Consider the following 22,514-nt stretch of genomic DNA (forward strand, 5'->3'; position numbering starts at 1 on the left):
CTTATGTCAGACTGGTGGAGCATGGAAAACAGCAGGACCCACTTCTCTCCTCCACATTTCTGCTGCTGCTGGCAGAGTGCAGCCAGAAGTCCCCGGCGAGTTCAACCGTGTCCAACCTGAACTCTGAAAAACCCACCAGACAGCAAGTTTGAAAGCCTATTCACAATGACTCATCAACTATTATTACACAGGCCGACGATGATCATTCGTGGAGCCATGGGAAGACTTCCGCACAAGGGTCAGAGTCTACCCAAGGACGTTGTTGTCTAATGGATTAAGCATTTCAGATTCTAATACGCACCAGATGATACGCAGGGTTGGCTGAAGGCGTTATGAAATCAAAGTTTTAGCATGACATTTCATGCAGCCTACTCAAATAGCAAATCTTCGGAAAAGAAGAAGAGGCTTCTGTGTTCTTAAATAGGCTGTTTGTATTGCAACAATCCCTTTTACTTTTAATACAAAACAAATTAATTACAGGCTGTTTCAACCTGACATGATCAAAGGAAAAGTTTTCCATCCCCGCTGGCAAAATTTGAATAATTCCCCCGATTGCTCTCGCTCCCTCGTAACCGTGGAACAACACGTTCGATTATGAAGCTCTTGAGTGATTCCAGAGGTCATGCTGTGAAATAATTTTTTCTTTCCGCCGGTGGCACGTGTAGCGCGAGTGGCTGCAGGGTTTTGTTTTTGGAAGGAGACTGCGGGCTCACGTCATGGCCCGTCCTCTTTCCAGCTCCTCTCTCCACAGGGTCACGTTTGATGGTCGTGTAGCGCGGCGTTCTGAACCCCGCTGCTTCAGTCTGGTCAAAACACGCTGGAGGAACACGGGATTTCCACCGGGGAAGAATACTGCTGTCGTTTACAGTTGTAGCCCGTTTACTACCGTCTCCGTCTAGTTTACATTTCCCCCACTCATTTTGCATTTTGTGTAATTGGATTTTTTTTAACATTTACTCCTTTTTCATTGTTTTTAAAAGACAGATTTTACAGTGTCAATCCTTTACCTGCTGTCCCGGCTAACAAAGACGCCCTAACTAAAAAAAACACATGGATGTGACAATAACATTTTTAAGGCGACATGTTTTAAGGGATTATTTCTTGGCAGAGATTTCCATTTCTTAAGCAGAGCGTAACGTAATGATATGAAAACACTCAACTCTGGCACAATGGAATAAGGATAAAGCAGAAACTTTGACAAAATTGAATGAAGGTTTTACGTTTCAGCTGTTTTTGATACTGTACAAAAATGAACGGCAGCAAGTGGCTTCCTCAGATTTCTCCTACTGTGCTGACTGTGTGCAGACTCCATCAGGAATAATGTAAAGGAGAGGGGCAACCTAGATAATTAGCACAAACACCAGGATTATCCTTGACTGATGCCATGCATTTCAGGAAGGAATGTTAAAGCTTTCTCCTGGTTTAGTTGTGACAGGCGTGTGAAACACTTAAGAACACTAACATGGAGCAGAAAATAAGCCCTTCAGATTGGTTTGTTTTCATCACTCTTCGGCTTCTTCAGATGTGATTGATGTTGTTTGGTCGGAGCTCTCTGTTAGACTTGATGAGGACCTGACAAATGACATGACTAAGCAGGCCTGTGCCTCATTGTGGTGGCACTGATCAACAGTACTTGTCAATTGGAGTGTTTTTAGAACATGAGTGATGTGTTTTCTACATGCTGCAGTGACTCATGTGTATGGTGGGTGTTGTGTTCTGTTCATCAAATCAGAGTTGATGGCAAGATGCTCTGCTTGCTGGCTGTATCTTTTTTTTTTTATAATGCCAAAATGCAGCTTTTTTTCCGATGATAGATAAATGACAAGTTCATGTGAAAGAATATAGAGACGAGCTGCCGCGATTCCGGGGTTTAATTTTCGGGAGCGAAACCCACAGTTTGATGCAAAAGCCCTGGTTTACTGCAGCTTCTGCACCGACCACTGAGGCTGAGAAATGAACTCTGTCCAGCAGTTTAAGGACTGGGGCTGCAGCGTGAATACCAATTACATCACCATAGTCATGAATAGGAAAGAGTCCTGCCTGTACAAGCTATTCTCAGTGAGAAAACAAGATTTATTTCTATACTAAAAGTCAAGTTTACAGCTCGCATTCTCAGTCAGTTTGTTAACATGGATTTTAAGACAGCTAATCACTGAGCTGCAGCCCAGTATTTATAATGTTAGACTAAGTAAATTAGCATTTCATTTGTAGCTATATAATGGAACTTGAAGCAAAACCAAAACCTGCCTGAAATCAGCTAGTCATGATGTTTTGTTTTTTAAAGGGGCCCTATTATAAATAAAAATGTTCTCTACTTGCATACATTATATGATCAAAGATGTTTAATGTAGCCATTGGTAAAATTTGATTGTGTTTCAGTTGTTCTGCCTGTGAGGACTTCAAACTTCAACTCATTCCATAAATAGCCTTTTTTAACAAACTACATTTATTTGCAAAACATTCCGAAGAATGTCATTATTCTACTAAGCCATAGTATATTTGAAAATAGAATAATGAAAACTGAATAATAGGGGACCTTCAACAGAATTGAAAACATGAAGATTTATAAAAGCCTACGAGATTAAGGGTGCACTAGAATAGACAATATTATCCATATAACAAAAGAAATTAAAACGGTATTAACACAGCCCAATATTATTTACAGAAAATAGAACTGAGCCAAGGTTTGAGAAGCGAGGTACACCTTTTGTGATAAAACACTCAATATGAACTTAATCCACTTCATCTAAGATACACAGAGTCCCATTTTACAGTTACTTTTGAAACCATTTGCAGGCTGACTCTGCAGCAGTAATGTCAGTTAAACTTTTGTAAGAGCAGACAATGAGCAATATTATCTATAGCAAAGGCCTTGGATGGGTCTATGTAGGGTGAAGCTCAGTGCTGTTTGTAATTACAGTAGCTGTGTTCACAATATTGCCTGAGACTAATAATGCAGCCGAGGTGCTGCTGGAGGCCTGAAGCCAGACTTAAGGTGCTCAAGGTGGAGTTAACAATTAAAAACATCCTGAGTTCAGAATTCATAAAGGATAATTTCTCTCAATAGGATAGCCTAGAGTTGGGTTGGTAGTTATTTCAAGTCAAGTCAATTACAATATGACAGCAGACACTAATCCTCCATCTAATCCTCAGTTTGAAAAAGGCAACACGATGCTGCACCGCCTTCCTGTATTGAACATTTAATCATCATAACCGCGCGGAACGGCTCTGCAGAGATGTTTACGTGTTGTTGCGTCTCAGAAGTCAGGCTGAGTTAATCAAATGTATTAACTGCTCTTTGTCTCTCTCTCTCTCCCCCCCCACCCCTCCCTCTCCCTCCCCTTCCTCCCTCCACCCAATTCCTTTACAACTGGCATGGTGTGACATCCATAGAGCTCCCAGCTGAAGAAGGTAAATATTGATTTTTCCACTGTGCTGTGATCCTCCTCCCTTTTCTCTACCTGATTAATTGTCTTCAGCCAGGATCTATTGTTTTCTCTAGCCTGGGAGGTAAACTTTGAGAGTGTACACTGCTGCAGCATTCCACCCATGGACACACACCACAACTCCTCTGTCAATACAGGGATTCTCTCGCTTTGCAGATAACTCAGCCGCTTGGCATATCCAACTCAACACTAGGAAGACCTAAGTCAATACACCCTTAAGTATAAGGGCACACTTTGAGTCCACGGGTACAGTGTGTTTACTGCTGAAACAGTAACTTTACAATCCAGTTTTGTGCATGAAGGCCGGGGCGGTCTCTGTGAACAGTGTTTTTGACTGTGCGTGTTTCAGGCAAGTCCCTGTGGGAGCTGGTGGTGGAGCAGTTTGAGGACCTCCTGGTCAGGATCCTGCTGCTGGCTGCCTGCGTCTCCTTTGTAAGTACCACCCAGCTGCTGAAAATACCACCGATCAACAATAACACCACCGCTCTTATGTATATGTAGAGTTTAGTTGTAAGTGGCCCTCATCCTGTTTGTTCCTACAGATCTTGTAGAGAAGTAGTTCTCCCCTGGCGGTGCATTGGGACCCAAATTAGACATTGGCCATGAAACTACTACCTAGGGCTGGGCGATATATCATATAATATCAATATCGTGATACGAGACTAGATATCTGGGATTTTGGTCATCATAATATTGTGAATTGTTCTGGCTGAGCAAAATGAACAATGATTGGCTTTACCTGCTCATCATATCCACATTACTTATTACTGATTACACATTACTGATTACTAATGATCATTACTAATTTTCAAAATTTTCTTGTGTGTGAATATCTTATGAAGGCACGAATACTCATCCCCAAAATATCATCACATCGATATCGAGGTATTCGGTGTAAAATATGGTGATATTTGCCCCAGCCCTACTGCCACCTAATAGATGGCACCATTACCTTTTTAGATGGTGTTATTTCCTTGTGAGAACATTGCACAGCCCACTTTGTGGTCCCTTTTCATGTGGAAACTTGTATATTATAGGCTTTCTTCTCCCCACCCAGTGTTGATATGCTTCCAGTGGGGGTAACAGGCAGAGTGCTTCGGCCAAACTGGAAACAAAACTATCAATCAAAACTCCCCGAGCCGCAATGCCTCAAATAGTGACCCTGGTTAGAGCCCGGGGGTGGTGGAGGTCGGAGAGGGGTGGAGTGAGGAACCCTGACTACATAATAACTTTTTTTCCATCTATTACAGTAAGTCCCTGGTGCCTCGGCATGGAATTGCTGTGCTATTTCTGAGTAGGAAAATCGCTCTAAAAATGTATATGACACAATACATCTTCCCCAACTGTTCTTGTGTTGCTCCGGCTTTTCCGAGCGCGAGGCCTGGCGTCCAGGCGTGGGCTGTAACTGCAGGAGTTTGGAGTGTGGGCTTTACTTTTCCTCATGTAAATTGGGCTGTCCTTACTTGTAATTTAAATGTGTTGTTTATAGTGGAACACGGCCCCTGTTCCACTGCCGCACCGCTCCGAATGCTTTACAATATCATCGCTGCCTGGAGTGGTTTCACTGTTCAGCTTGCGTGAATTTCCCATAGACCTCCATGACTTTCACCTCTGCCTCTATAGTCTTTAATTTATGTGTTTGTTCACTGTACCGAGTGTCACCAGTATATTCAGGAAGTGGCTAGAGTTGTGTGAACGGGAGTGAAACCTGGAACTCATTTGTCTGCCTTTTTGAATATATTCAAATTGAGATATTGGACTCACCTGCCTTCTTTGCATGGCATGAGAGCGAGGCTTAAAACCAGGCAGCACAGGTCAAATTGGGCTGCTTTAACTCTACTCATCATCCCTTGGTAACTTATGGAAGACGTTGCAGCGAAAAGGGGGAAGATTTGATGCACTCAGCAAGCTATTCAGTCAGCCAACTCTTTAATTCTGCCTCAGTTAACTGAATCATCTTGTCATTTCTGTTTATAATTTCATCTATTTGCATTTTGCTGGAACAATAAGCAGCCAGCTCTCAGGTTAAGAGAGCAGAGCCGCAGATAAAGCCGCACTGGCCACCTGAAACAATCAGTTCACTTCCTCCCTTTGAGTTCAAGGAAGGAGGAAGGCTGGTCTTTATTTCTTTTTCCACTTCATTATGTGAGGTTGAGTTAACATTAGGGAGTTTAGCAGTGTGCAGGAAGGGAGTTAAAAAGTCAAGTGTCAGTCAAATTGGATCCCATGCCTCCCTTGTTCATGGTACATTTTTGATAAATAGATGCCCTTCAGATTTTCCTCCTTATGGCTTTGATATGAATTATCCTGTTTTTTCCCTTTTTGGTTGCACACTGTCGTGTTCTAAAACTCTGGAGGCATTCAGATATAATGGGCCATCTGTTGGCGTGCTTCTCAGTGCTCAGTTATGCGTGTGGGGTGTGAAGAGTGCAATGTTGAAAGCCGCAAAGAGAGGTTTATTTTGGTGTTGTAACTTTGATTTCAGAATCCATTGTCGAATTTGAGCTTCTTGTTGGTGTCTGGTTTCATGGTGGATTTCTAAGCTATACTGTGAAGATATTTGTAGTATTTTCAGCTTATGATTGTAGATTAGTAAATGCGAGCAGTTCAATTTCCACTAGACTCCCGCAATAAGTTTTAGATCTCCAGTAGAAATCATCTCTTCACTGGAACTCCTTTCACTAGCAAAGTAGGAGCTAAGTATTCAAACCTCTCTGAATGTGTGCTGATTGTGTGAAGGTTTTTTTTTTTTTTTAAACCGGCTCCAGTGAGAGGAGTGCCATTGTTGCCCTCCAATCTCGGCTCAGTCAGAAGGGAGATTTACTGTCCCAAATGACGGTGAATGATGAGGTATCGACCGGGCTCAGGCGACTGTGACGCTCAATACTCTGCGTGCAGAATCTACTTTTCTATGATCTGATGAAGCTCGGCACTGTTGTCAGCAATGATGCGTTTCTCTGCCTTTCTCTGCCTCCCTTTTCTCTCTCTCTCTCTCTCTCCAGTTGCTTTTGTCCAGCAGTAATTTCAGTGTCCCTACCTCAAGTACCTCAACGTCAGCGTAAAAGTCACTTCTATGTTGCAGTGTGGGAAGCGTTTTGCTTGTCATGCCTTTGGTCCAGTCATCTAGTGCCTATTGCTACTGCTAACATTGCGTGGCTGAGTGATCAAAATGTCATCTCAGACGCCATTACAGAATTTCCCATAAATATTCAACTGGCATCGTATTATCTAGCTATGGAGAAGTCAAAGGTAAAAGTACTGGGACGTTAGAGTGACTGAAAACTGATGAAATTAGTATATTGTGAACAAAAAATGCAATTGCTGTCTGTTTTTTGTTTTTGTTTTTTTTGTTTTTTTTACTGTTATCAGTATATTTGTTGCTTGTATGGTATGGTGGAAACAGTTATCACAGCCAGTCCTCCCAGTGTCAGGTGAGCAAAAGTGTGGATGCAGATTTGCCTCAAAAATGTTAATCATATAAGCTCCTTATTGTGTGTGATAACTTCATCTGATAACTTCCTTTTGAGATGCTTTGGAAACTCCTAATAGCAGCCTCTTGCTTCCAATGCAGCTCAATAGAAATGTAGTTGTATAATGGATTCTCCCTACAAACAAGTACATTTTAAGTCATGCAAGGTCAATTTTGGTCACACATGCGTTACATAAAATAAGTGTGACATTTGTGACTCATTAACATTACCGCAGTATTGATATTTCCCTTTAACTCACCCCTCAATGCTGCCTCTTTCATCTCTATGCAACTGAATGGGGCTTCAGCCATGGAATAAATTAAGTTGCACAAAACTTTGCTGCAGAGTGGAATAAAAGAGACTATGTGACTGACTTTGTGTCCGAGGGTTGAGCTCCTGCACAAACCAAAAAGCTCTTTTCTTCCTCGACTGTGCGGCGAATGGTTAAGGATCACTTGAGCACAAGGACTCCCTCCGATTGATTTTCCCACAGGAGCAACCGCTGCTAAAATGACCCTTATACAACTTGAGACAGTGGTGGGGGAGTAAAGGAGTTTTAATGGTGCACACTGTCAGTACCTGAACATTTAGTCAGTGATGTGGTCACCCATGTATTTCACATTACCAAGCATCCATTTTGCATTTGGGATTTGCAAATCTCAGAGATCTGCATCACACCTGAGATCTCAGAGGGAGATGTCAACCACCTGCTAATGCTGATGAGTCACAAACTTGACAGTTATTCCATGTTCTGCAAGGGATATTTGACTGAAAAAGGTTTTATACTTAGTTCAATTTTCCTCATAATTAAACTCTCCAGAAATAATTTGTCTTGTTTTTTCATGTTTTAACATGCAGTAAATGAACCTCAGTAATCACTAGCTGAGTTTTCAAGAAAAATAACCAATTTCACTTTTTTTCCCAGTATTTTTGCCACTGGCTGTATGACTGTTATGCTGTTCAAACCACTCATGCCTTGTGTTTGGGTACATAGTCTTCCCTAAAAGACACTGCACCACAGGAAGAAGTTGATCACTCACAATCCTTATGTAAATAGCGATTTGAGTGTGATTTTCCTACCCGTCTAAGAGCTGAGGAATTATTGGACCTAAACCACGCTGGGAAATGCATCCCTGCAACAGATACTGTAGGGCCCACCACATGTCAGCTGTTGTGGTACTAAATATAAAAAATAATAACATCATGTGTTCCCATGCAGCGTAAGTAATTCCTACATAAGAATGACAGTGCTTTAAATTATCCCAGAGACGGCCCTTTGAGTTCATCCCATGTAATCCTGCAGAATCCCTATGATTTCATTTCCCCTATGATTTAATTTCCTGCATGAGGGTTATGTTAAATTATTTTGATTTCCCTTGCCATTTTAGGCATCTTCTTGCTGCTCTACTGTTTTCCCACCATGTTATGTTCTGTCGTCATTTAGATTTTAGAAATGTGACTGTTTGCTTGTTTCTTTTGTTTGTTTGGAGATATGTTTTAATAAGCTCTTTTTTTAGTTTTGAATTTTACCTGCACAACTTGGCATTTTGCTTCTGTCTTTGTTTTGTTTTTTAACATATTTGGATAGTTTTTTATCACTGCTAATTAACTAAAATAAGACATTAACCTATTGACTGGATTGAGAGAAGTGCGTCGAAGGGACCGATCAGTAATTAGGCGTGGCCTTTAGTGAATCGCATCATTTAATGCTGTTTGTTTGGAGCGCACACAGCCACCGGCAGCCACGTGCTAAACTGGTATTTGTTATCCTCCGCAAGCCTTCTGGACGGACACTTCGGTACTAGCTTTTCCTGCTGGATGAGAGAAATGTTAGCTTTTCCCGCCGTGTTCTGCGGTATCTTGACCCTCTAGACATTTTCAGTCAGAAGAGGCTTTTGTTTGCAGCGAGCACCTGTATTTACCGCAGAGGACCGGGCCTGGGCCCTCTGGCCATTTCCCCTGACAGCGGCCTACTTGTTGTGAATACAGCAGACGTCGAGTGGAAATGCCCAGACTTAAACCGGACTCCATCGCCTCACAAGCGGCTGGGGAGGTCAGAGGGCTGCTGCACCCGCTTCCCACTACACACCACACACTATCACTGGGACTGACCTCGGCCCGCCCTGTCGAAAACACCTGAGTGACATTTCATTTCGGCGGAGCGTATTCATTACTCTGAATACTCACCTCGGCATCAACAGTCAACTACCAATATTAGCTTTTCCTGCACCAGCATTCAGGCTTTCTTCTTTTTTTCACCCAGTCATGTTTCAGAGAAAGCTTCCCCCCCGCCGGTAACTGAATTACCATGGGACTTAAGCAGATCCAATAATACAGTGTGTCTGATAAGGGTGTGTGTGTGTGTGTGTGTGTGTGTGTTCTCTAGGTGTTGGCTCTGTTCGAGGAGGGAGAGGAGACCACCACCGCCTTTGTTGAGCCTATTGTTATTCTTCTCATCCTCATCGCCAACGCTGTTATCGGGGTCTGGCAGGTGGGTTGCACTCGTTATTTTGTGCCTGTGGGTGTTTGTGCGCGGGTGTATGTGCACATGCATATTATTGTTCCCTTCCATTTGGTATTGACATGGTTACGAAGGCTAAGAGGGCTGCTAAGTTACAGAATATTTACTACTTTAGCTACTCCTTCCCTTTCAGTGTCCTTCGATGCTTCCGCCTTGTTTACTGTTATGCTGACACCCTCACACGGAAAACATGCAGTTTCAGGATAACCTTTCAGTCCAAGAGATCCGGCAAAATTTCGACCCCTCTCCCCCAACAGGAGAGGAATGCAGAGAACGCCATCGAGGCTCTGAAGGAGTACGAGCCGGAGATGGGAAAGGTGTATCGCATGAACCGCAAGGCTGTCCAGAGGATCAAAGCCCGAGACATCGTCCCGGGAGACATCGTGGAGGTGGCAGGTAAGCAAGCAGCAGCTGGCCCATGAGACACGCTGGATGCCACTCACGGACACAAATTTATGCCTCGTCTACTCCAACTCGCACTGTCACCTAGCCGCCTGTATGCCTAGGGGCTGGTACCACTGCCACTCTCTCACACACACACACGCACACACACACAGACACACACATAGACTCACACAACCCGCGCCGCCGATCCAATGTGTCTGGAAACACCATTGGAATATCTCAAACTGGATTACATAAGAGCCTTTTCTCTGGACCTGCAGGTGCCAGGGCCGGTATCCAGTTGTGTGCGTATCTGTTTTTGTGTGTGTGTGTGTGTGTGTGTGTGTGTGTGTGTGTGTGTGAGGTACTGTGTAAGTGGCTGTGGTCGCCCCTGTATTTAGGGGCCTATTTAATTTTCCACAGCTTTCCCCTTCCCTTCGCTTTCCATGCTCTCAGTCTCACCACCTGGACGCTGCTGGATGTTTGTCAGCTTCACTCACACTCCCCCACATACATGCACACACACACACACACACACACACACACACACACACACACACACACACACACACACACACACACACACTTCCCCTGCTGTAAACTCGCCCATGTGTGGGCAGCCTCGTCTAAAAATAGTCTTGTTGTCACTCTGGTTCCAGAACATCTGTGTATGCCAGAGTTAATACGCGAACACACACACACGTACAGTACCTACAGTACACACACATACACACACACACAAAGGGGATCGCTTCAGCATCAACATGACCGGTTTGTGAGCGTAATCCTGGCTAATGATTCTTCTCAGAAGTAGCAGAGCGATGTCTGGGAAAGGAGGGAGCGAGCGCAGCGTTCATTCATAACCGCTGCACTGCCGGCCTCAAAGACATTCACAGCACAAGGCGAGCAGCGGGGCTGTAGGCTCTGAATGAGCTGCGGATGGTTACAGCGAAGCCTTGGCTCTATTCAATTTCAGCACAAGGTTTTAAGAAATGAAAAAGAAGCCATCCAGCTAACTAAATATCACTGAGAGCTTTTCAGACCTGCCCACACAGAGGAGGCAGTGTAAGATTCGTGGTGTAGCATTTAATAAAATGGAATCAGATTTACTAAATTGACTCTTATCATCATGCAGAGAGAGCGGGGTTTGTATTGCATGTGTAGGAAAATAGGAAATAGGCCTTTTCTGTGTGTGTGTGTGTGTGTGTGTGTGTGTGTGTGTGTTTGTGTGATAGATAGTGCTTCACTGGAATTTGGGCTTGTTAGAGCCAGTGTTCGCAGTCACACATGCGTGCACACACAGCCAGACACAGACAAGCCCACACAGGTAGGATGTACCAATATGACTCTACTCAAACCCCCCTACCACCACCACCACCACCATCACCGTCACCATCAACAACACCAACAGTGTCACTATGACAACATCGCTCCGTCTCTGCGATGCCCAAGCGCACAAGGTGTCGAGGTTTAATGGCACCGAAGGGCGAGAGACATGACTAGCGTGTGTTTTGATCGCCGTGGTTGTGGAGAGGTCAACTGCTGAAGTGAAATGAACCATCTGCTGTTCGAATGAAGGGAGGACGTTGTCTCGCATGCACACTCGTTCACAAAGGCTGCTGTCAGACCCCCAAAGCAGGGACATAAACTCAGTTCATCTGCCTTTTTATTTGCGGAATTGTGTTTACCCACTTTTTCAGCCTGGCATAAATTGATAGTCTACATTATAGTAAGTATTGATGTAGGGTATATGAGGATAGAGGCTTTTGTGGGGAAAAGCATCAATTAATGCTTTTCTGGAAAAAAAACAATTTTGGTTCTATTGGCACCTGGAGGTTTAGTTTACCCTCCTTTTTATTTACCACCATATTACTGCCCTAAAGGAAGGTAGAGCAACTGTGTAATAGCCAATAGAAGTGGCTGGATCTGGAGTTGAAAGGGGGGAAACTCTCTGTCAAGAAGATTTGGGATCGACCACTGGGATGTGTTTACTGTTAAAAAGCTTACTTATACTGAAGAGAATGTGATAGTGGTGTTACGCGCTCTGGCACATTTTTTTTTTCAAATCTACACAGTCATATATCCAGCCCTCGGTTCTCTCTGACATAATCTTGTTGCTAAGCAGTGTTAAACAGTGGTAAACACTTGAGCTAGGTAGCGCACCACACGTTTTTTTCTCGCTCAGAAAATGTGTGTCAGGGATCTTGAAGCACATGCAGCCCTCCTGACTGAGACATGTAGGGGTTTGGTGACAAAGAAAACAAATTTAGATTTTCCTTTCCTCCATTGATTTCCCAGGCTTTCCTGTGCCTCAGATCAGCTCAGTGTTTGTTCCATGGGAACTCGATGCTAGGGGGTAAAACAGGCTGTTTGGAGGTATCGGAAAAGGACACTGCTGACCACAAGTGCCTTTTGAGGAGAGAAAAGAACATAAATATATTTACTCACAAGTTTCCACCCCTGCTGCCCGCCTGTCTTCTTGTAGGTTCATTGTCGGCCATGCCAGCTACGGTTACGCCATAGTTGTGATTTGCGCCTCCACTGGAACTTTCCTGGGGTTTTTTTAACGGAGTGACTCCAGTGGTCAGGGTTTTTCAGGAACTCCTAGAGGGTTTACACAGGACCCGAAGAGATGGAAACCTGCGATGAGCTGTTCCCCATAACCAGTCACGGTTATCCCGCACGTGAACCAGCGTCCCTTTGCCAGGACGTTATGCAAGACGTTCCGATTTGGTTTGGAGTCCAGTTTTACCAAATGGAAGGAGAAACCCCAGCTGCCTAACCAGCTAACTCACTCATGTGTTTTGATCAGCTGTGTGTGTGTGTGTGCTGCGTTACTGAACCACAGCGATGAGTTATGCCTGGGGTAAACTTTTTCTGTGCCCATGTCAGTTTCTCCCGCTGGTGTGAAGCGTCATCCCAACAACTCAATACATCGTACGAATCTGTGGGATGATCTTGGCGTTTGCAGATCCCAGCCTGAAATAGTAGGCTTCCACTGTATTAGGGTTTACATGTTCTGTTCCGGCAGATGGAGAGTGTCTGTGGGAGGCCATGAAAGAAAGTTGAGGGTTGATAGGGAAGCAGGCGTCTGTGGGTAGGCGTTTTTTGAAAAGCCTCTCTCTGCTGCCCTCGGCCTGGCCTGCTCCTGTGAACCTACACCCCCCCCCCTCCCTCCAGCCATCTCCCACACAAACACAACACACTGCTCCCTCCCCTCCCTCTACCTCTCCACCTCCCTCTTGTTTGCTCACAACCTCAGGGCGTCCGAGGCAAAGTGGGAGGTGGAGAAAAATGGAGCGGGGCCTCCGATGTTGTGAGTCGTAGAGGAATATGCAAACGGAAGGAACAGCAACATGCCGCGACTCGGGCTCTCTCTCTCCGTCTCTCTAAATGTTTGTCGTCTCTTTCTCGCCGTCTCTGTCCCTCTCTCGCCCTGCGGGGGGGGGGGGGGGGGGGGGGGGGGCGGGGGAGTATGAGAAGCTCCCCCTAAGGGTCCAAACAATGAGAAAATGTGATGGCGAGATGATGGAATTCGGAGAGAAATAGAGAAAGGCACCGCAGAAACTCATCAGTGACTGGAGGTGTGGGATCACTTTGAACTCGCAGTGAAGGATGTTGGTAGGAAAGACGGAGTGTGTGTTCAGTAGATGAAGGAGAGCAAAAGCAGCAGTTCAAAAAGATGTCAGACGTTATTCACCTTGAAGCCTGAACAGTATATTTACTGGGAGTCCTTGTTTTTGTTGCGATTAGTGCTGACGGCTGAGGACTTGGCATTAATGAGACACATATTCCACAAAGTAATGAGCAGATCTTTTTCTCTGTCTGTCATTCGGAAGCAAGTGAAGAACATTGCATCTGTTTTCAGAGCATTTGAAGTGATTTCCCCACTCAGAACATCGTCTTTGGCTCCCGTTTTCAGAAGCTACCGCTGTCCTGCTGTTATGAAAATATTTCCATTAAATGTTCATTGTCAAGCTCTGACAAAGTGGAAGCAATAACCGTTTTGTTTTGGGGCGTTAGATACTTATAATGCTCTCGCTATGAAATATGAGTTTAATATGCCGGCTTAATAAATCCGACAGTGGTCGAGAAGAAGGAATCCATTTTATAGATTTAAAGCGGGCATCATCTCTGGTTTATGTCTGTCATCTGTGAGAAAGTGGTGTATCAGAACAGAGAGATTTAGAGAGAGCAGAAAGAGAACAAGAGGGAAGGGAGAGAATTGATTGTTTTAAGTCGGCAACGTGACTCCGTGGGGTTGTATCGAGCCGTTGTTTACCTGTGGCTGCTGCCGGAGCCCGGGCTGAACCTGCCCACTGTTTCTTTGCTCAGGGATTTATTGTTTGAACACAGACATTTGATAGGCTGCAACTGACTGCTCACCTGCAGCTACAGCTACAGTTACTGATAGTTACACAAGAGATCTTTCCTGTGGGGCTCAACCGCACGGCCAAGCTCGCACCTTCACAGTCCGGCCTCAAAAGCCAAACTTATTGAATTCATTTCTCTTCCTTCCCCTCTTCCTTTCTTTGTGTTGTTGTTGCTTCCTGCTGGATGGCCCCCTGTGCTTTTCATGTTCTGTGTGTTTTCGTTGCATCTATTTTTGGTGATCCCATCCTGATTTGTTGTTTGGTTTTTTTTCTTGTTGTTGTCAGTTGGTGACAAGGTGCCTGCTGACATCAGGGTGACCTCTATAAAGTCCACCACCTTGCGAGTGGACCAGTCCATCCTCACAGGTACTGCTCATCTCTCATCAAGCACCAAACCTTGCTTCCAGTCTATGGCATGATGTTACCAAACAGAGAAGACATAATGCAGTATTAACAACAGAACAACAGAAGCCAGATTATACTCATTATCCATGTTAATGATGAGGGTGTCCCGCAGATGCTGATCTGCGGGACACCCTCGCCACCACATAGACTCATTTTATAGCGGTTTTAGGATCTGCTATCCATGTATTGTATTTTTTATTATTTGAAAAATTAACTGCTGATGCAGAATGTTGTGCTTACTGGCATCTTTATCTCTGCTGTAAGGTCATAATAATAGGCATTTGCTAATTTTATTTTTTTTACAATTTTTCCTAGACATTTTGCTTTCATTTTTAGTATTGAGTTTAATTTTTAGTGTTTTGCTGGTCAGGGCCTAGCAAATTGTATGAATTGTCTCTTTGTTGTGAGTGCAATTTGTGTCCCATCACCGGTCTAAATATCAGCTGTAGCACGTACAGATCTAATCCTGTACAATTGTGTTGATCTTTTCCTTAGGGGAGTCTGTGTCAGTCATCAAACACACTGACCCTGTTCCCGACCCCAGAGCTGTCAATCAAGACAAAAAGAACATGCTGTTTTCTGTAAGCACGCCCTTCTGGGTCACTTCTACTTTCCACTTTCATATCAGGATGCAGTGTTACACTGACCTCCACAAGCCAGCCTTTTAATCCCGAAAACATAGTTAATCCAATCTTCAAGGAAGCAATATGAATTACTTGGTGATCTAAAAACAGCATAATGTCTGTATCTTTATGATTCATGGTTGCAGCGAATGAAATCACAGTCTTCTATGTACGGCTATATGTCTGATTGTATAACAGATTTGGTCAGACAGATGACTAGTGAGCGTCTCTAATATCCTTTCCTGCTCCTCCTCCCCTCACCCTCTCTGTCTCTCTCCTCTCCCAGGGCACCAACATCGCCGCAGGCCGCGCCATCGGCATCGTCGTCTCCACCGGCGTCGCCACGGAGATCGGCAAGATCCGCAACCAGATGGCGGCCACCGAGCAAGAGAAGACGCCGCTGCAGCAGAAGCTGGACGAGTTCGGCCAGCAGCTCTCCAAGGTCATCTCCCTGATCTGCGTGGCCGTGTGGGTCATCAACATCGGCCACTTCGGGGACCCGGTCCACGGCGGCTCCTGGGTCCGAGGGGCCATCTACTACTTTAAGATCGCCGTGGCCCTGGCCGTGGCCGCCATCCCCGAGGGCCTGCCCGCCGTCATCACCACCTGCCTGGCCCTCGGCACGCGCCGCATGGCCAAGAAGAACGCCATCGTCCGCAGCCTGCCCTCCGTGGAGACGCTGGGCTGCACCTCCGTCATCTGCTCCGACAAGACCGGCACCCTCACCACCAACCAGATGTCTGTCTGCAGGGTGAGTGGCAGTTAGGGATCTAAAACAAACCAAAACATCGCCTTTGTTTGAGTGAGGGTCATACTACGCAAGTGTGGGACATTATCAACAAAGCAGCAGCGGATACTTTAGTCTGCATGTCAGGTAAACGCGCGCTCTTTTAACACAGGTGCATTTGTTCCAGTACAGGAACCGAAGCGTAAGCATTTAATTTCCACATCCTGCCGTTTGATTGACACTTCATGAAACGCTGCAGGGAATTTCCTCGGAAAAAAGTGTTGTGGGGGTGAATTCTACAAGGGTTCGCTGTTTGGTGTTGATGCCAATCTCCGTGCTTCATCTTTTCAGATTTTTTTTTTTTCCAATGTGTTTTTTTGTTTTTTTTTGGAAGGCACGCAAATGGGGCTTACAGACGAATGGAAAATCCTTGTGGTGTTCTGATGTTTACCTTCGTTTGCCAGGGTTGAGATAGCTGCTGGTGGAGTAGCACAGGCTGGCATGACCCAACAGCACCCACAGCGCTAGGGCACCACAACACCTCACACATACGCTGGAGGTTTCCGAAATGTCACATCACCTGAATAAGCATAATAAACAGATCCATATCCTGAATTGTCCAGTAGGTGTTCAGTGTATAAACGGTGAATACATACAGTATAATCACAGTAGAGGACAAACACCAAATGAATACTCTTATCCGCAACTATTCAAGACCAGCTCAGTATCAGTCAGCCCCTCCCTTTTCCTTTGTGTGTGTGTGTGTGTGTGTGTGTTGCTCGTTATGCCGGCTTTGCGCCAACCACAGAGAAAATGCCAGTTCCGCTGTTTGTCTTGGCTCTTGTTGAAGCTCTGACTTCACACACACATACACACACATGCGCACTCACTCACACACACACACACACACACTCACCTGAGTTAACACCTCTTGTCCTTACATCCTCCATCTCACCTCTCACCTCAGTTAATGACCTCAGAGTTACTGGCCGGTCTGTTGACTATCTCTAGCACTAAAGCTAGCTGTTCAGACCGGACTGGTATTGACTACATCGGAAATGTCATTTAATACATTACACACCGGTGATGGCAGTGAATGATCCGGATGGCATATATTACATTACATTTCCGTCATATTGCGGACAATACCTCGCAAAGTATTTGTAATATGAATCTGCATTCCATCCATCTGGACAGTATTGGAACTGACAGAGGGTGTGGTAGTTTGCTGGAAAAAAGGTTATTACTATACTGTTATACTGTTATAACTATTACTCCCGCAGAGATGTGCAAATAACACTGATCCACACAGGACTGAAATCACCTGAGGGTAAAAACTGCATCACCAGACCTCCTCCGATAATACCACTGCCGTCCAGACAGAGCTAAAGGCTGTGAAAACCAAAGTCTAAAGCGCTAGAGAACAACACTTTTTTTTTTTTGTATGGCTTTAGACGGCTAACAGAGGGTTGTGGTGCATTTGAAGTCGGGCTTTGTCTGAGCTTTCCGTGATCGCATGGAAACAACTGCAAGGTAGTCCGCGTCCAAGAGCCGCTTCTCCGGAGCAGTGCAGCTCATGTTTTCAGAGCTTCCACTGTTATCACAACCTGAGGGCTGTTTGTTAAAAATAATCCGGAGTGTGGAATGAAACCTGGCTCACGGTCAACAGGGAAAATTTAGACTCGTTGCAAAACCCGACCGCTGCACACGATCTGCTGCTCAATTGACAGGGAAGCCGAGGTCTCTGCTCAGCTGAAAAGGAGAAAGGAAACGATATATATATATATAGACTAGTATATGGGCTCCTTTGTGCCTGTGTGTGTCAGACTTGGCACTGCGGGACCGCTCGACCCGGCGTGCGTTTCCTGTAGAGCGGATACTCCATTCTTACTCTGAGATGACGTGGAGTATCGGTGTGATTAATGTGCAGCAGCAGGGAGTTCCCTCTGGCAGGAGGGAGCACCGGGCTGATCTCACCGCCGCTAACCCTGAAAACCCCCAGAGAGCGAAACCGGAGCGAGGCCGAGCAGCGCGGGTAAATATTGACCTTCTGCTCCCACTTATACTCCCCGGCCTGGTTCTCTTTGCTCTCTGCTGGGAGATATGGGTGCACACACACGCGCACACACAGACAAATCAAACTTCCGCTTTATAATGTTTTTTTTTTAGTCATGGTGTTTCCTGGTGATAGCCGTTTGAAGGTTGTGTGACTCGTCCCTGCTCCTCCTCCTCCTCCTCGTCTTATGATTGGACCACTGTCACATGTCAGCTGCTATACGTGTCCGCTCTCCTCATGGTTTATGTGCCTCGTGGTTTATATGTTCACATGAATGTTTGCCCACGCTTATCCATCTGTGCTGTTTCTCTGGCTGGTCCCTAGCCAGCGCCCCTGATAGCAGTGTGTGTGTGTGTCCCCGTCCAGCTGTTCCCCTGGCCGCGAGGATATCCCCTATCCACAGGATTTCCAGGGATTCCCTCCATATCCTAACGCCGCACTTCCCTTTTCCCTACACACACACACACACACAGACAAAAGGGTAACCCGCATTATGTCGCTACCATTCATCCCCATATGAGCTCGGAGGAAGTGAATAGAAGAGCACAAACTTCTGCCACTACTACTGAGTCACATGGATCACACTGCGCCTTGTTTCCTTGGAGACCACAGCGGATCAGATAGTGAGGGACTGACTGGTAGGAAGCGTAGCTGACCGCAGATGCAGGAACAGGCTTGTTATATTCCTCAGTTCGTGTTTTGTGCCGTCACGGAGGATATTTTGATGAAAACCTCAAAAATGCTTGATTCTGCAACAGTTGTGATGCATATTTACAGAGTTTTATGTGTGTTTTGCAGTAAAGGGTTAGGGTCAAAATTGTAAGTCAAGGAAAAAATGGCACTTAAGTGGCATAAAGAGATACCAAATAATTGTTATAGTCCTTTTATAATCACAACAGAAACTAATTGAAATACAGTTTTTTGGGGGGTTTTTCTGAGCAGAAAAAACCTGGACTCAAAGTTAGAAAGAAAGAAAAATACTCTGCTTGGATCCCGGTCCAATTATTTAGAAATAACCTTCAACTCTACATCAGCACAGTAAGCACCAAATAAAATCAGTCCGTATGTGTATCATGATTCATGATTATACAACTGTATAGTTTCATTTAAAAAGTGCCCATTTATGTTGGAGGTAGACTTTGTGCTCTTGTGTCTAACAGTATGCAAACCAAAGGCTCATGATAAATGGAAACTGTAATGAAAGGTTAAATGAAAAACAGTGCAGTCAGTTTCCTACACCTGTAGGGGAGAATAAAACTCACAAACTGCAGCTCAAAATCTTTCTCCATCTCCTCACTCTCAATAGCCCCACTGTTCATCGTACTATAAGAAAAATAATGTAGATGTTTGTTGATGTATGGTTTGACTGGACCATTTTATCAAAAAGATGTGACGATTGGCCAAAATTACAAATTCAAATTGCAAGTTCTCACACGTATTATGGGGATTGCTTGAGTTTGCATAAATTACTGCAATCGCAAATTCCTGGAGGGACTGTTTAATGTTTGGCTATATTCACGGTTCAGTAGGACAGTTATTTATATCTGTTTCATCTAATTTCATTCACTTTAGGAACTGCGTCTCGTTCTTTCCATATTCTGACTTTGGCAAGCTCAGTCCAACCTGAAAAGTAGTCTCTGTGTTTGGTTTCCTTTTAAGGAATATTTACTGCTTATTTTAATTAAAAGAGGAAAAAGTTGCCTTTTAGGGTCATGCAGCAGAGGGACAACAACTACCTCTCATCTGAATTATACCAATGATTTTGTGTCCCTTTTAAATTGATGAGTGCTGTTAAGTCAGTCAGCGACAAACAAGTTGCATTGCCTTGGAGCATTAACAGCTACACATACACACACACACACACACACACACACACGCACGCACACTCTAACAGAAGAATCGAAAAGGAAACAAAGTTTAACTGGACGTCTGCTTCATTAATTCTTCAGTCAGTTGGATTTAATTGAGTCTCAAACACAGTTAAGCTAGGTCATTGGGGTGTTTTCCCGTGTGTGTGTGTGTGTGTGTGTGTGTGTGTGTGCGTGTGTGGAGGTATTTACTGGTTGCTTAGGTTCTTAAGAAGATGGAATATTGACAAAGGGGAGGGAGGGAAGTCAAGGGCGCTCTGTTGCCCTATCATGTGTATTCATGTGGAAGTGATTCAGATAAGGTGCTTGGAGAGGCCTTGGACTGTAATGTGGTGTGGTGTGTCCCATTCTTATCAACCACTAGCCTCAACCCTCCCTCCTTTTTTTTATCAGTGTATTAATATGAACAGTCTGTAGTGAACACCCCGTCCTGAAGCTGGGGGGGGGATTTCAGAAGGCAGATTTGCCAACAAAGCAGCCAACAAAGCAAAGCCTGGACAGCTCTGGGACTGCAGCTCTTCCTGACTTATCCTTTGTCCTCCCACAGTTGACTGGAGTATGTATGGCAGTGTGAGTGACTGATGAAGCTTTACATCAAAGCCTGTGAGCAGTGCAACTCCCTTGTTTCCCGCCTGTTTGGAAAAAACTAAAGACGGGGGGGGGAAAGTCGTGAAAGTCCAGCGACTGTTGGAAAGGCATCACACAGGCTATAACTGGTTTCAATTGGTGGAAAGCCCTTGATGGGGGACTTTGTGTCTCTGCATCACTCCTCTGTTTCTGTTTTGAGTCACTGGCCTGAGCTTGAACTGTCCTCTCCTATGGCTCGTCTGCAGCCTGAAGAATGCTTCCTGTTTACAACCAGGGTTTCATTTCCATATACTTTGTTTTAACCTTTGTGTATCTAGGGAAAGTCGACGAGCACGCTCGCTCTTTTTCAGCAACACCCTGCTTCACATTCACACAGTTCGACACATTCACATCTGGGAGCTGCCCAGTTCAACCATAGTCTTCTACTGTTCGTGAGTGAGCAGCTCTACTGGAGCGACTGGGGTTAAAGGGGTAGTTCACCTCAAAATGAATGTTCATTTATAATCTTCTCACCCCCGTGTCAGTGGAAACGCCATTGAAGTTGGTAGGACCACCAAACACAGAGAGTTAGCATCTGTAGTTCCATCTCAGCAGAAAATGTCCATCAAATTTCTTCAGACAGCTCGTGCGCAATCCAAGTGTTTTGTGGCCAAACAATTGCACTGTGGGTCCAAAAGTCCAATATTTACCTTATTATCTTCTCTATTTTCCTCACTGAATATGCTCTGGTCAGCGCACTGTAGCTGTTGGGACTATTATCGAGCAAACTGCGCATCGTCAACCAAACAAATTTGATTAATGTTTCTCCTCATACTCTCTGTTTCTCTTTGCCTTTTTTTTATCTCTCCAGATGTTCATCACAGACAAGGTGGAGGATTCAAGCTGTACCCTTCATGAGTTCTCCATTACTGGCTCTACATACGCGCCTGAAGGACAAGTGTGAGTGTCTCAGCTGTGGAAGGATTCCTCACTTTAACAGGAAAAAGAAAACAACTCTGCACAGCTTAGTGTCCCATTGTATCATCCTTTTAATGGCATTCTTATATTAGAAATGTACGATTAGACCTTGAATTTAATGAGTCCGGGAGTGTGCGGCTTTCGTTCTGTTTTTTGTGGTGTGTGTGTGTGTGTGTGTGTATGTATATATATATATATATATATATATATATATATATATATATATATATATATATATATATATATATATATATATATATATATATTACATTACACAGATCACACTCGGATGTGAAAAGAGCAGCTATTGTGTATTGACCTGGGGAGAACTACAGTATTTTCTCACAGGGTGAAAAATTCTGGGCTCCGCCTTCACCAGCACCACTACTTACCCTGCCTGTCCAAATTCCTTATCACCAGTCAGCACTTTCCCTCACCACTCTATTCATTCAACAACATCCACCCTAAGGAATTACTGTGCTATTAACTGTCTCTCGTTAAGCACTTTTTATTGGTTGCTATGCCAATTCTTGTGGTAACCAGGGAGCTAGTTTGTGATCTTGCATGTTTTCATCTTGTTTCTTAATCTTCTATATGTATATTAGCTGAAGGAAAACAATTCAGTCAGTATACATGCATTTTAGCCATTGTGTAAAAGCCATAACACCCTTAAAAATGGCCTTTTAATGTGATTAAAGGGACTCAGCTGCACATTGTACCTGATGCATCTCTATCATACCCATAATCACAGTAAGGAAAACCCTCTGTTTTATAATTGCTGTGTTGTAGAATGAAGTAGGGCAGAAAAACAGAGCAGAGGGAAGTGAGGTAACATTCTTTACGTTGCCAGGTTTGCAGTAGTGTGGTCATTTGATCTCTGCAATGTCAGAATGACTTTACCTCTGTGAACGTGCGCTCCTCTTGAAGAAAAACAAGTAGGTGGCTAGCCATTAGGTAGGAGAGGAGGTTTATACAATATTAATATGGGTCTGTTCACTGTGTATGCCTGTTGATTGTTTTGCTGTGTGATGAACAGAGTATTCTGACTCTGCATGAACCTGTGGATTTCATAACAGTTGAGTGTGGGTTATTGTGT

The 22,514-nt window shown here is 44.5% G+C and overlaps 1 protein-coding gene across 1 annotated transcript in view; it reads left to right on the plus strand.

Annotated features, from left to right (window-relative positions):
* atp2a3 (ATPase sarcoplasmic/endoplasmic reticulum Ca2+ transporting 3) overlaps positions 1-22,514 on the plus strand; it is a 42,771-nt gene that overhangs the window by 9,932 nt on the left and 10,325 nt on the right. The window contains exons 2-9 of the mRNA XM_071901725.2: positions 3,394-3,411; positions 3,796-3,878; positions 9,303-9,407; positions 9,695-9,833; positions 14,480-14,560; positions 15,095-15,180; positions 15,509-15,973; positions 21,312-21,400. Of these exons, the coding sequence (XP_071757826.1) occupies positions 3,394-3,411; positions 3,796-3,878; positions 9,303-9,407; positions 9,695-9,833; positions 14,480-14,560; positions 15,095-15,180; positions 15,509-15,973; positions 21,312-21,400 (1,066 nt within the window). The remainder of the gene's footprint in view (positions 1-3,393; positions 3,412-3,795; positions 3,879-9,302; positions 9,408-9,694; positions 9,834-14,479; positions 14,561-15,094; positions 15,181-15,508; positions 15,974-21,311; positions 21,401-22,514) is intronic.

The sequence above is a fragment of the Centroberyx gerrardi genome, chromosome 11 (genome assembly GCF_048128805.1).
Source record: "Centroberyx gerrardi isolate f3 chromosome 11, fCenGer3.hap1.cur.20231027, whole genome shotgun sequence".
NCBI lineage: Eukaryota > Metazoa > Chordata > Actinopteri > Beryciformes > Berycidae > Centroberyx > Centroberyx gerrardi.